Here is a 13,753-nt window from a genome sequence, read left to right on the forward strand (position 1 = left end):
GGGGAAGGCAGGCATGCTCACACTGCAGGTCAGGAGCTGCACAGGGAGGGGAAGGCAGGCATGCTCACACTGCAGGTCAGGAGCTGCACAGGAGAAGGCAGGCATGCTCACACTGCAGGTCAGGAGCTGCACAGAGGAAGGCAGGCATGCTCACACTGCAGGTCAGGAGCTGCACAGAGGAAGGCAGGCATGCTCACACTGCAGGTCAGGAGCTGCACAGGGAGGAGAAGGCAGGCATGCTCACACTGCAGGTCAGGAGCTGCACAGGGAGGAGAAGGCAGGCATGCTCACACTGCAGGTCAGGAGCTGCACAGAGGAAGGCAGGCATGCTCACACTGCAGGTCAGGAGCTGCACAGAGGAAGGCAGGCATGCTCACACTGCAGGTCAGGAGCTGAACAGAGGAAAGCAGGAACAGCTCACACTCACTGTACCTCACACACTTTTTACAACACTGATCCCAAACATTTCTGTGTTTTCAGCACAGTGTACTAAATAATACATTTTCCTATCTCCACTGACAAACCAAAGCAAAATTTTAAAAATTTTGGCAGATTGTTTTAAAATTTTTAGAAAAAAAATAATAATTTCTTCTTTTGACAATTAAGATTGTTTTTAAGTTTCATTCTGTATGGTTATTTTTACCATTCTGAACTGGGGATGTGAGGCCTGCCCACTCTGCAAAGATAATGTCTTTCAGTTCCTTTTTTTTTTTTTTTGGTTTTTCAAGACAGAGTTTCTCTGTGTAGCTTTGCGCCTTTCCTGGATCTCGCTCTGTAGACCAGGCTAGCCTCGAACTCACAAAGATCCGAATGGCTCTGCCTCCCGAGTGCTGGGATTAAAGGCCTGCTCCACCACCACCCGGCCCAGTTCCTTTTTATAGACATATCATATGTAAATCTATACAGTTAACAAGTTCTAATATTTTATTTCCAAAGTATGATACTTTTAACAAACTCATTATGGTTCAGTTTAAAAGTATAAGTTCCCGGACGGGCGGTGGTGGCTCACGCCTTTAATCCCAGCACTCGGGAGGCAGAGCCAGGTGGATCTCTGTGAGTTCAAGGCCAGCCTGGGCTACCAAGTGAGTCCCAGGAAAGGCGCAAAGCTACACTGAGAAACCCTGTCTCGAAAAACCAAAAAAAAAAAAAAAAAAGAAAAGAAAAGTATAAGTTCCCAATTTTTCTATAATAAAAGTAAAACTGAGCTAACACCAGGTGGCTTTGCATGTGACATTAATGTCTACTTTTGAGCACACATAGAATACTTACCTTTGCAAGCCAATAAAGAGATGTGTGAAATGTAGAGGAGCCAAAGTTTTCTCCTGAAGAAGGGGAAGGGTAGGGGTGTGGTAAATTCAATCCCAAGTAAAGGACAAATGGTCTGGAGTAGTTGATGGCTTCCTGTCTTAGCCAGTCGATCGCTCTGTCTGTATTCTGCCAGTCTCTTTCCATCACTCTCCTTCTATTCTTATCAGGGATAAGATTAACCACAGGCCTGCCTTCTTGTCTGAGCAAGAATGCAACATCCCTTGTCCAGGCTTCCACGCGATTGCTGAGGGTGTAAGAACAGAAGCGTATCAGAAAACATGCATGTAGTCTTAGAAACTGGCTAAACAAATGCTGGAAAGCACCAAGGGGTTGAACAATTTTAAGACTTACTAATGTAAATGTTTACATAACTGTATCACATTATATCTCAGTTAAAAAGTTGTTGAGTATTACAGATTTTAAAACTATGGAAAAGAGAGAGTCCTGCACCTAGGACCCAGGCCCTGGGACACAGCCAATCCCCAGGAACCCCTACCTAACTCTGCCCTAGTTGCCAGCCAGCAGGGAAAACTCCTGTGGGAAGGACCCCCCACTCAACCCCCCCATAGGAACTTGCAATCTGCACACCCTGCCCCAATACCCATCCATCTGTGGCTCCAGTAACTTCCTGAGGCATGGAAACCAAACTACCAGCTCTCATTGGACCAACAGGTGAGTGATTCCTCTCACACCCAGAGAGTCCTGCCCCTAGGATCCCCCGGGAAGCCCCACCCAACTCTGTCCCAGTTGCTGGCCAGCAGGGAAAACTCCTGCAGGAAGGACCCCCAACCCAACCCCCACATCGGACCCTGCAATCTACGTGCCCTGCCCCAATACCCATCTGCCTGTGACCCAAATAACTTCCTGAGGCATGGAAACCAAACCTACAGCTCTCATTGGGCCAAGAGTAACTTCCTGAGACAGGGAACCCGCCAGGTCTCATTAGACCAAAAGAGGCTTCCTGAGACACAGACTCTGTCAGCTCTGACTGGACCAAGAGCCCTGATAAGACCAAGAGCGGCTCTGTGAGTCACAGAATCAACTAACTTGGGTTGAGCCAAGAGCAGCTCCCTGAGATACAGAATCTGCCAGCTCTAATTAGACCAAGAGCTAGGATTGGACCCAGAGGGGCCCCCTAAGACACAGACACAACAAGCACAGAGTGGACCAATAGCAACTTGCTCAGACACAGGCACCTCTTATACCTATTAGAGGAAGAGATGGGCAGCCGTCAATGCAAAAATACATACAAGAACATAAAGAGCAATATGGCATCACCAGAATCTAGCCCTCCTCTAACAGCAAGACCTGAACATCACAATGTAGAAGAAACGAAAGAAAGTGAATATAAAAATAGCTTCATGAAGATGCCAGAGGCCTTTCAAGAAAAAATGAAAAACTCCCTTAAAGAAATTGAGGAAAAGACAAACAAAATTTTAGAATAAATCAATAAAAAAAATTGAGGAAAAGACAAATAAAAAATAGGAAGAAATCAGTAAATCCCTTAAAGAAACCAAGAAAGTCATGAAAAAGCAATTAAACATGTGAGGGAAACAGTTCAAGACCTGAAAAGGGAAACAAACAATGAAGAAGACACAAACAGAGGGAATGCTGGAAATAAAAAATCTGAGTAAACTAACAGGAAACACAGATGCAAGTATAACCAACAGAATACAAGAGATGGAAGAGAGAATCTCAGGTGTAGACAATACAATAGAGGAAATAGATTCGTCAAAGAAAATACCAAAGCCCAACAAGTCATAACACAAAATGTCCAGGAAATCTAGGACACCATGAAAAGGCCAAACGTAAGAATAATAGGGATAGAGGAAAGAGAAGAATACCAACTCAAAGGCACAGAAAAGATATTCAACAAGATCATAGAAGAAAGCTTTCCCAACTTAAAAAAGGAAATGCCTATGAAGATACAAGAAGCCTATAGAACTCCAAACAGACTAGACCCCCCCCCAAAGTCCCCTCGCCACATAATAATTAAACAACTCAACATACAGAATAAAGAAAGAATATTAAGAGCAGCAAAGGAAAAAGGCCAAGTGACTTATAAAGGCAGACCCATCAGAATAACAACCGACTTCTCAATGAAGACTTTGAAAGCCAGAAGGACCTGGACAGATGTAATGCTGACACTAAGAGACCATGGATGCCAGCCTAGACTAATATACCCAGCAAACTTTCAATCATCATAGACGGAGTGAACAAGACAATCCAAGCAAAAACCAGATTTAAACAATACCTATCCACAAACCCAGCCCTACAGAAAGCACTAGAAGAAAAATTCCAACCTAAGGAAGTCAGATACACCCTCGAAAACACAGGCAATAGATAACCCCACAGCAGTAAATCCCAAAGAAGAGAAATACACACACACTACCACCAAAAGACAACAGGCATTAACAATCACTGGTCATTAATATCCCTTAATATCAATGGACTTAATTCACCTATAAAAAAAACATGACCCATTTTCCTGCTGCATACAAGAAACACACCTCAACTTCAAAGATAGACACTACCTCAGAATAAAAGGCTGAGAAAAGTAATTCCAATCAAATGGTCTTAAGAAACAAGCTGGTGTAGCTATCCTAATATTCAGCAAAATAGACTTCAAACTAAAATCAATCAAAAGAGATCAAGAAGGACATTACATATTCATCACAGGAAAGATCCACCAAGATGAAGTTTTAATTCTGAACATTTATGCCCCAAATACAAGGGCACCCACATATGTAAGAGAAACATTACTAAAGCTTAAATCACATATAAAACCCCATACATTAATAGTGGGAGACTTCAACACCTCACTCTCACCATTGGATAGATCTGCCAGATCCAAACTTAACAAAGAAATAAGGGGCTTAACTGATGTTATGACTCAAATGGACTTAATTGATGTCTACAGAACATTCCACCCTAACAAAAAAGAATATACCTTCTTCTCAGCACCCCATGGAACCTTCTCTAAAATCGACCACATACTCCGTCATAAAGCAAATCTCAGCACATACAAAAAAATTGGAATAACCTCCTGTGTTTTATCAGACCACCATGGTTTAAAGTTAGATTTCAACAATAACAAAAATTACAGAAAGCCTACAACCTCATGGAAACTGAATAATGCTCAACTGAATCACCAACAGGTCAAGGAAGAAATAAAAAAAGAAATGAAAGACTTTCTAGAGATCAATGAAAATGAATGTACTACATACCCAAACTTATGGGACACTATGAAAGCAGTGCTAAGAGGGAAATTCATAGCACTAAATGCCCACATAAAGAAGTTGGAGAAATCTTATACTAGTAACTTAACAGCACACCTGAAAGCTCTAGAACAAAAAGAAGCAAACTCACACAGGAGGAATAGATGCCAGGAAATAATCAAATTGAGAGCAGCAATCAATAAAATAGAAGCAAAGAGAACAATACAAAGAATCAAGGAAACAAAGAGTTGGTTCTTTGAGAAAAGCAACAAGATAAACAAGCCCTTATCCAGACTAACCAAAAGGCAGAGAGAAAAAGAGAGAGAGAGCATCCAAATTAGCAAAATCAGAAATAAAAAGGGAGACATAACAACGAGGACAAACGAGGAAATCCAGAGAATTATCAGGTCATACTCAAAAACCTGTACTCCCCAAAATTGGAAAAATCTAAAAGAAGTGGACAATTTTCTAGATAGGTATCATATACCTAAGTTAAATCAAGACCAGATAAACTATTTAAATAGACCAGTAACCTCTAAGGAAATAGAAACAGTCATTAAAAGTTTCCAAACCAAAAAAAACCCAGGACCAGGTGGTTTCAAGGCAGAATTCTACCAGATCTTTAAAAAAGAGTTAACACCAATACTCTTTAACTTGTTCCACACAATAGAAACAGAAAGAACATTACCAAACTCCTTTTATGAGGCTACAGTTACTCTGATTCCCAAGCCAAACAAAGATGCAACAAAGAAAGAGAATTACAGACCAAACTCCCTCATGAACATTGATGCAAAAATACTCAATAAAATACTGGCAAACAGACTCCAAGAACACATCAAAACAATTATCCACCATGATCAAGTAGGCTTCATCCCAGAGATGCAAGGTTGGTTCAACACACAAAAATCTGTCAATGTAATACACCATATAAACAAGCTGAAAAAAAAAAAAAAAACCACACACATGATCTTTCATTAGATGCTGAATCCAACACCCCTTCATGATAAAGGTCTTGGAGAGATCAGGAATACGGGGAACATACCTAAACATAATAAAGGCAATTTACATCAAGCTAACTGCCAACAGCAAATTAAATGGAGAGAAACTCAAAGTGATTCCACTAAAATCAGGAACAAGACAATGCTGTCTGTTCTCCCCATATTTATTCAACACAGTACTTGAAGATCTAGCTAGAGCAATAGGACAACAAAAAGAGATCAAAGGGATACAAATTGGAAAGGAAGAAGTCAAAGTTTCATATTTGCAGATGATATGATAGTATACATAAGTGACCCCCAAAATTCAACCAAGGAACTCCTACAGCTGATAAACACCTTCAGTAATGTGACAGGATACAAGATTAACTAAAAAAAAAAAAAAAAAAATCAGTAGCCCTCCTATATACAAATGACAAACAGGCTGAGAAGGAAATCAGAGATATATCACCCTTTACAATAGCCACTAATAATATAAAATACCTGAGGGTAACTCTAACTAAGCAAGTGAAGGACCTATATGACAAGAACTTTAAGTCTCTGAGGAAAGAAACTGAAGAAGATATCAGAAAATGGAAAAATCTTCCAAGGTAGGATTAATTCAGTAAAAATGGCAATTTTACCAAAAGCAATCTACAGATTCAATGCAATCCCCATCAAAATCCCAACACAATTCTTCACAGACCTGGAAAGATTAATACTCAATTTCATATGGAAAAACAAAAAACCTAGGATAGCTAAAATAATACTGTACAATTAAGCAACCTTTGGAGGCATCACGATCCTTGACTTCAAGCTCTATTATAGAGCTACAGTAATAAAAACAGCTTGGTACTCGCATAAAAATTGACATGTGGACCAATGGAATCGAATTGAAGACCCTGACATTAATCCGCACATGTATGAACCACTAATTTTTGACAAAGAAGCCAAAACTGTACAATGGAAAAAAGAAAGCATCTTCAACAAATGGTGCTGGCATAACTGGATGTCAACATGCAGAAGATTAAAAATAGATCCATATCTGTCACCATGCACAAAACTTAAGTCCAAGTGGATCAAAGACCTCAATATAAATCCAGTTACTCTGAACCTTATAGAAGAGAAAGTAGGATGTATTCTTGACCACATTGGCACCGGAGATCACTTCCTAAATATAACACCAGTAGCACAGGCACTGAGAGAAACAATCAACCAATGGGACCTCTTGAAACTGAGAAGCTTTTGTAGGGCAAAGGACACAGTAAACAAAACAAAGCGACAGCCTACAGAATGGGAAAAGGTCTTCACCAACCCCACATCTGACAGAGGGCTGATCTCCAGAATATATAAAGAACTCAAGAAACTAGACATCAAAAATAACAGTCCAATTAAAAAATGGGCTATAGAGCTAAACAGAGAATTCTCAACAGAAGAAGCTCAAATTGCTGAAAGACATTTAAGGAATTGCTCAACATCCTTAGGCATCAGGGAAATGCAAACCAAAATGACTCTGAGATACCATCTTATACCTGTCAGAATGGCTAAGATCAAAAACACTGAAGACAGCTTATGCTGGAGAGGATGTGAGCAAGAGGAACACTCCTACACTGCTGGTGGGAATGCAAACTTGTACAGCCACTTTGGAAATCATTATGGTAGTTTCTCAGAAAATTGGGAATCAATCCCCTCAAGACCCAGCTATACCACTCTTGGGCATATACCCAAGGAATGCTCAATCATACCACAAGGACACATGTTCAACTATGTGCATAGCAGCATTATTTGTAATAGCCAGAACCTGGAAACAACGTAGACACCCCTCAACTGAAGAATGGATAAAGAAAATGTGGCACATAATACACAATGGAGTACTACTCAGCAGAGAAAAACAATGACATCATTAGGTTTGCAGGCAAATGGATGGAATTAGAAAATATCATCTGAGTGATGTAACCCAGACTCAGAAAGACAAACCTGGTATGTACTCAGTGCATACTAGATGTGGAGCAAAGGTTGGCCAGACTGCAGCCCACAGCTCCAGGAAGGCTAGCTGGTAAGGAGGACCCTAGGAAAGACACAGGGTTTGCCCAGTGATGGAGAAATGGATGAGATCTACAGGAGCAAACTGGAGGTGAGTGGGCATAATAGAGGGCAAGGGTTGGGGAAGAGGAAGCTTAGGGCAGTGGGAGTTTAGAGCTGGACAGGAACAGAGTAGGAAAACAAGGAAAGAGATACTATGATAAATGAAGACACCACGGGGAATAGGGAGAAACAGAGTGCTAGGGAGGTCCCCAGGAATCCACAAAGATGACTCCACCATAGACTACTGGCAATGGTCGAGAGGGTGCCTGAGTTGACCTACTCTGGTGATCGGAGAGCTGAATATCTTAACTTTCATGATGGAACCCTCATCCAGTGACTGATGGAGGCTGATGCTGAGATCCACTGCCAGGTCCCAGGCAGAGCTCCATGAGTCCAATCAATGAGAGAGAGGAGGGATTCTATGGGCAAGAGATATCAAGACCATGATTGGAAAAAGTGGCGAGACAGCTAGCCAAACTGGTGGAAACGCATGAACTGTGGACCAGTAGCTGAGGAGCCCCCATGGTACTGGATGGGTGGGACAGTTGATCAGCTTGAATTGTTTAGGGGGACCCCCAGGAAGTGGGGTGGGGACCTGTCCCTAGTGCATGAGCCGGCTTTTTGGAGCCTGGTGCCTATGGTGGGACACTTTGTGCAGCCTTTGTGCAGGGAGGAGGGGCTTGGACCTGCCTCAACTGAGTGTGCCAGGCTCTGCTGACTCCCCATGGGAGATCTTGCCTTGGAGGAGGTGGGAATGGGGAGTGGGTTGCGGGGGGGGGGGGGGGGGGGGGGGGGGGGGGGGGGGGAAGGACTGGGGGTAGGGGCAGGGAGGACAGGGGAATCTGGGGTTGATATGTAGGATGAGTAGAAGATCTCTTAATCAATAAAAAAAGGAAAAAAAAACCTATGGAAAACAATTGAATATTCATTTGTGTTAAGACTGTGATAGATTGCTTAGACCAGTTAATTTTTCTTAGAGAAATATATTTAGTTGTGCTGGCTGATCTTAGGTCAGCTTAACACAAGCTAGAGTTATCTGATAGAAGAGAATCTCAATTAAAAAAGGGCTTCCATAAGATCAAGCTATAGGGCATTTTCTTAATTAGTGATTGATAGGAGTGGGCCAAACCATTGTGGGTGGTGCCAGCCCTAGGCTGGTGGTTCTGGGTCATAGAACAAAGCAGGCTGAGCAAGCCATGAGGAGCAGGCCAGTAAGCATCACTCCTTCATGGTCTCTGCATCAATCCTGTCTCCAGGTTCCCGCCCTGCTTGAGTTCCTGTCCTGACTTCCTTTAATGATGAACGGTGATGTGGAAGCATAAGCTGAAGAAACCCTTTACTTTCCAAGTTACTTTGGTCACGGTGTATCATCACATCAATAGTAACCCTAACTAAGACATTAGTTAAAGTATTTCATATTCCTAGCATTTTTCTTTTCTATTGAATTACCTAGCATTTTAGTATCTTTCTCTCAGAAAAGAATATTTCTAACCAGTTACTGTAATTTCTTTGCATCACAAAAGCATTTGTATTTAAAAAATCCTATCTCCCGTTGGTACTTCTTGTATTTCTAAATTCTATGTTTTAATATGTTCCTTGTTCTAGTTTCTCTCACTTAAAAACAGTTTAGCCATGGTCTGAACTGCCACAATATTGATGCAACTTTCTTATTTGTTGTAATGTAGTTAAGTTTTTGTCTTTGGTTGCGGACTTACACATATTAATGATTTAATCACCTCAAGTTTTGGAAGTCTTTTGTCTGTGTCACATGGTATTTGATGTTTCCAAGAAATGTCCAGGTTTATGAAGCTGTTGTTGCTTACGGAGCATACTCAAAATTGCCAAGAAACTTGGTTTATAGTCTCTATTATATAAGTGCCTTTGGGGTTAGGGATTTAGCTCAGTGGTAGAGTGCTTGCCTAGCAAGGGCAAGGCCCTGGGTTCGGTCCTCAGCTCCGGCAAAAAAAAAAAACAAAACAACATTATATATATATATATATATATATATATATATATATATATATATATATGCCTTTGAAGTGTTCTATCAGATTAGAAATATTTTTTAAGAATCTAGATAACAACCCCAACAAAATCATATTTTATGTTAAAAATAATACTCAGAAGAAATTTCAGACCAGAAAATGACTAATGGGTAATGAGGCGCACATCTTTAATTCCAGCACTTGGGAGGCAGAGGCAGGCGGATCTCTGAGTTTGAGGACAGCCTGATCTACAAAGTTAAGTTCCAGGACAGCCAGAGCAGTTACAAAGAGAAACTCTGTCTCAAAAGGGGGAAAAAAGCTTTCTTTTCACCTTCGCACTAAAGGCAGATAAAGAAACTGAAGCAGCTATAATAAAAATATTTTTCGTAGTATCTATTTCAATAAAAATATCAAAGAGTAGAATTATAACAAAATTATACATAACAATTAATTCTAACAGATGTAAGAATCCAAAATAGGATTTTCTGGGTAAAATTCAGATACTTATAAAGCACATGGCGTTAGCTTCTCAGTCTTTTGTTTGCATCACTGCTAAACAATGTCACCACGTTAGAGGAAAAGTTTTAGGGGTCACAACATCTCTGAGGCTCACAAAGAATGTGAGGAACCAGAGTACTTCCTTGTTACCTTAGCAGTGTTCTGCGGGAAATATTACTAAGAAGTCAACTTGTAACCCAACGTAACTAGCTGCTGTCTTTGGAATGACTCAGTGTAGACAAGGATTCTGTTCATGCCAGTCCCATTTAACCCTGTGATTCAGTCAGGAATGGATCCAGACCAAGGGAGGATCACTAGCCTTTCTGTTGATTAACTTTATTAACACCGATCTTTTTCTTTGGTCAAATTATAAAAACTGTTAAACCCAGCTGGTTGTATCTCAGAAACAGCAACAGGAATCTTACTAACATGGTCCTCTTATGGTACAACAGTTCAAATTAAGTTAATTTCGGCCTAGCTTTATCATCACAGACAGATTTAAAACTTGACTTTATTTTCATCCTTTACTAAACTGTGATTTATTCCTTGCTAATACAGATGGGAAATAAAACTACCTAACACATTGCCAACTAATTACTGCATGAATTTGTCTATGAGCCAGTGCTGTGTGGGTTTTCTGCTCCAGCTCTCCTGCTGTGACACTGGGTACAATTCACAGGTAGCAAGGATTAATTTGTATAGTAACAAGTACATCTGAAGAAAAATCACACACTAAAATCGATTATGAGAAATGAGTTTTCTTTCAACAGCAACACAGGCAACCCTGCAGCTTCCTAAGTCTCCCACAGAGCCTATCAGCCTAGACTTCCAGTTCTGCTGTTCTCCCTGTCCACACTGTTTTTGTTGGAACTGTAGAAGCAATAATTCTTTTGTATAGAAAAATGGTAGTTCTAAAAATTCCCTTGCAAATTTCTGAACCAATCTTATGAATCCTATAGTAAAAAAAGGAATCCACCATTCCCTACTAAATGCTCTTTTCTCATTATGACTAAACTTCAAATTTGTTCTTACTTTCATATTTTTATATTAGAGACTAAATCTCTATGTTATTATGAGAATTCTGGCATGAAGTGTGAGTTCGACTTATGATCCTTTACAGAACTTTAATTGAGAAAAAACAAGAACAAAAACAAACAAACAAACAAAAAACAAAACAAAACAAAAAACCCCACAGCTATGAGGTAGAGGGTCACAAAGGAAATGGAGCCTGAATCAAGTAGGTGTGGAATCATGGAAGATTCCACAGCCCTTTATTCCTGTATCCTTCAGGACTCTAATGTCAAAAGCATGTGGCCTGATGCCAAGTTTGTGTGCTTGCTTGGGATGGAACTTGGTTTCTCCCTGAATTATATTTGCATGTTTCCCTTGGTAGCTGCTTTTTAGGAGGCAACCCCTTCTTCCACAAATTGCAGGATAACCTGGTGTTGCCTTGTTATTTCATTTCAGGCATCTCCGTTCTCTCTCAGCATCTGCTCTGGCTCTAAAGTTAAATCTGATGCTGCTCTATTACTCTTCTAACTGTACATTTTGTATTTCCTTTTGCCCTGCTCACTCTCTTTTTATGTAGACCTGCATAAGAGTGATAACAAATAATCATACTACAGAGTTAACATTTGGTTGTCTTGAAATGTCCTGGACCTAGAAAATCAATCTATTATTTTTCAGCTTAACCTCAGGCAAATTTTGGGGACAAGGACAGGAAGCAGCCACATTTTTGCTAAAATATCACAAGAATGGTCTCTAGCCCAGTTTCTAATATTGTTCCCCTCTGAAACCTTGAGCTGGGCCTCCAGAGGTCCACACTGCTCTCTGCTCCTACTAGGATTAAGTCTCATTTATAGCATTCAATGGCTTTCCCAATCCAAAGTCCCCACATCTTCCTTATCCCTTCCAAAAGCATCATGATCAGACCTGTCTCTCTAATAGCCTACTCCCAGATTCCAGGTTCTGTCTTAGTTACTACTGATTGCTGTGATAAGACACTGAGACCAAGGCTACTTATAGAAAAGCACTTATGTGACTTAGTTTCAGCGAGTTATGCCCATCATGGCAGGGGCATCACAACAGCAGGCATGGTGTTAGAGCAGGAGCTAAGGGCTCACATTTCTGTTCACAAACACGAGGTAGAGAGAATTAACTGGGAACTGTGTGAGCTTTTGAAAGCTCAGAGCCCACCCACAGGGACACACCCCCTCCAATTAGGCCACACCTCCCAACCCTTCAAGTATTTAAATATATGAGCCTGTGGGGAGCTTTCATTCAAACCACCACAAGTATGTTTTTGCTATAAAAATAAAGGGAAATATTTTCAGGAGAAATTTGTGCAATTTCATGAAATAATGAAGAATGTAAATCACATTAGAAAGGGAGGAGTTGTAAGGCTTGGTGACTGGATCTCACATCACTCCAATCTTTCCCACCAGATGGATGTTTATTCTGTGCCAGGAACTGCCACACTCTTTGTTTATTCCTGTTACAGTTTCTTTTTTTTTTCTTTCTATTTTTTTTTCGAGACAGGGTTTCTCTGTGTAGCTTTGCGCCTTTCCTGGAACTCGCTTGGTAGCCCAGGCTGGCCTTGAACTCACAATGATCTACCTGGCTCTGCCTCCGAGTGCTGGGATTAAAGGCATGCACCACCACCACCACCACCACCACCACCACCACCACCACCACCACCCGGCTTCTGTTATAGTTTCTTTAATGTTAACCCAGATAAGACTCAGCTGTTCAATGAGTGATTAGATTCCAATTTATAAACAGGAGCCCCCCAAACTTAAGAGAAGTAACTTGCCCAAGGTGAGAAGGATGGTAAGCAGGGTAACACTGCTCCCCACACTGCGGATTGTCTGCGCTCCTCTTTCTGCTACATTCTCAAAGCAAAGCAGAATACATGGAGAGACTTTTACCCAGAGGGCCCACCTTGTACAGCAGTTCCTGGGGAAAAGCACATTAAGGACATTTTAGTAAGATTAGGTGCATTCTGCAGGAAAGCATGGCATGCATCACACTGTAAGCAGGCGGGGTCTTATAAACCATGCTGTAGATGTGGGAATCTAATGAAATCAGAGAAGAATACTCATGGATTCAGAGCAGGTAAGTCATGGGATTGATCAGGTGTATTTCTAAAGATTACTGTTGGGAGCCATTTTAATAACTCAGGTAAGAATGACAGGAGCCTGGAGGAGCAGTAAGTGAACAAGCTGAGGTGCTTCATAGTAGAACTGCCAACACTTGGTGAGAGAGACAGAGGGGGCTGGACATGTTAAGATGACACCTGAATCTGTAGTGTGGCTGTATTTCAGATTTTAAACATGGAAAACGAGAGATATTTAATGTTGGAAAGAAGAGCAAAACAATACTCAGATTATTGCAGTATTGGTTTAACTGCAAACTCACTGCACTACCTCCTCAGGGCTTGCTTAATAAGTTACCAGAGTGAGTCACTTAGACCAACAATGTGCTCTCTCACACCTCTGGAGACTGCAAGTCTGAAGCTGCTGTGTCAGCAGAGCTGTGTTCCTCCTGAAGGTCCTCTGCGGGATGCTCACTGAAGGCTCTCTCTCTGAGGGACTCTGCTCACTGAAGGCTCTCTCTCTGAGGGACTGCTCACTGAAGGCTCTCTCTCTGAGGGACTGCTCACTGAAGGATCTCTGAGGGACTGCTC

General features: G+C 41.2%; 1 protein-coding gene across 1 annotated transcript in view; it reads right to left on the reverse strand.

The window, feature by feature from the left end:
• The window catches only part of Arsk (arylsulfatase family member K), a 45,570-nt gene that overhangs the window by 19,959 nt on the left and 11,858 nt on the right, over positions 1 to 13,753 (reverse strand). Inside the window, exon 4 of the mRNA XM_006986540.4 lies at positions 1,270 to 1,552. Coding sequence (XP_006986602.1) covers positions 1,270 to 1,552 — 283 coding nt within the window. The remainder of the gene's footprint in view (positions 1 to 1,269; positions 1,553 to 13,753) is intronic.

This window comes from Peromyscus maniculatus, chromosome 15 (genome assembly GCF_049852395.1).
Source record: "Peromyscus maniculatus bairdii isolate BWxNUB_F1_BW_parent chromosome 15, HU_Pman_BW_mat_3.1, whole genome shotgun sequence".
Lineage (NCBI taxonomy): Eukaryota > Metazoa > Chordata > Mammalia > Rodentia > Cricetidae > Peromyscus > Peromyscus maniculatus.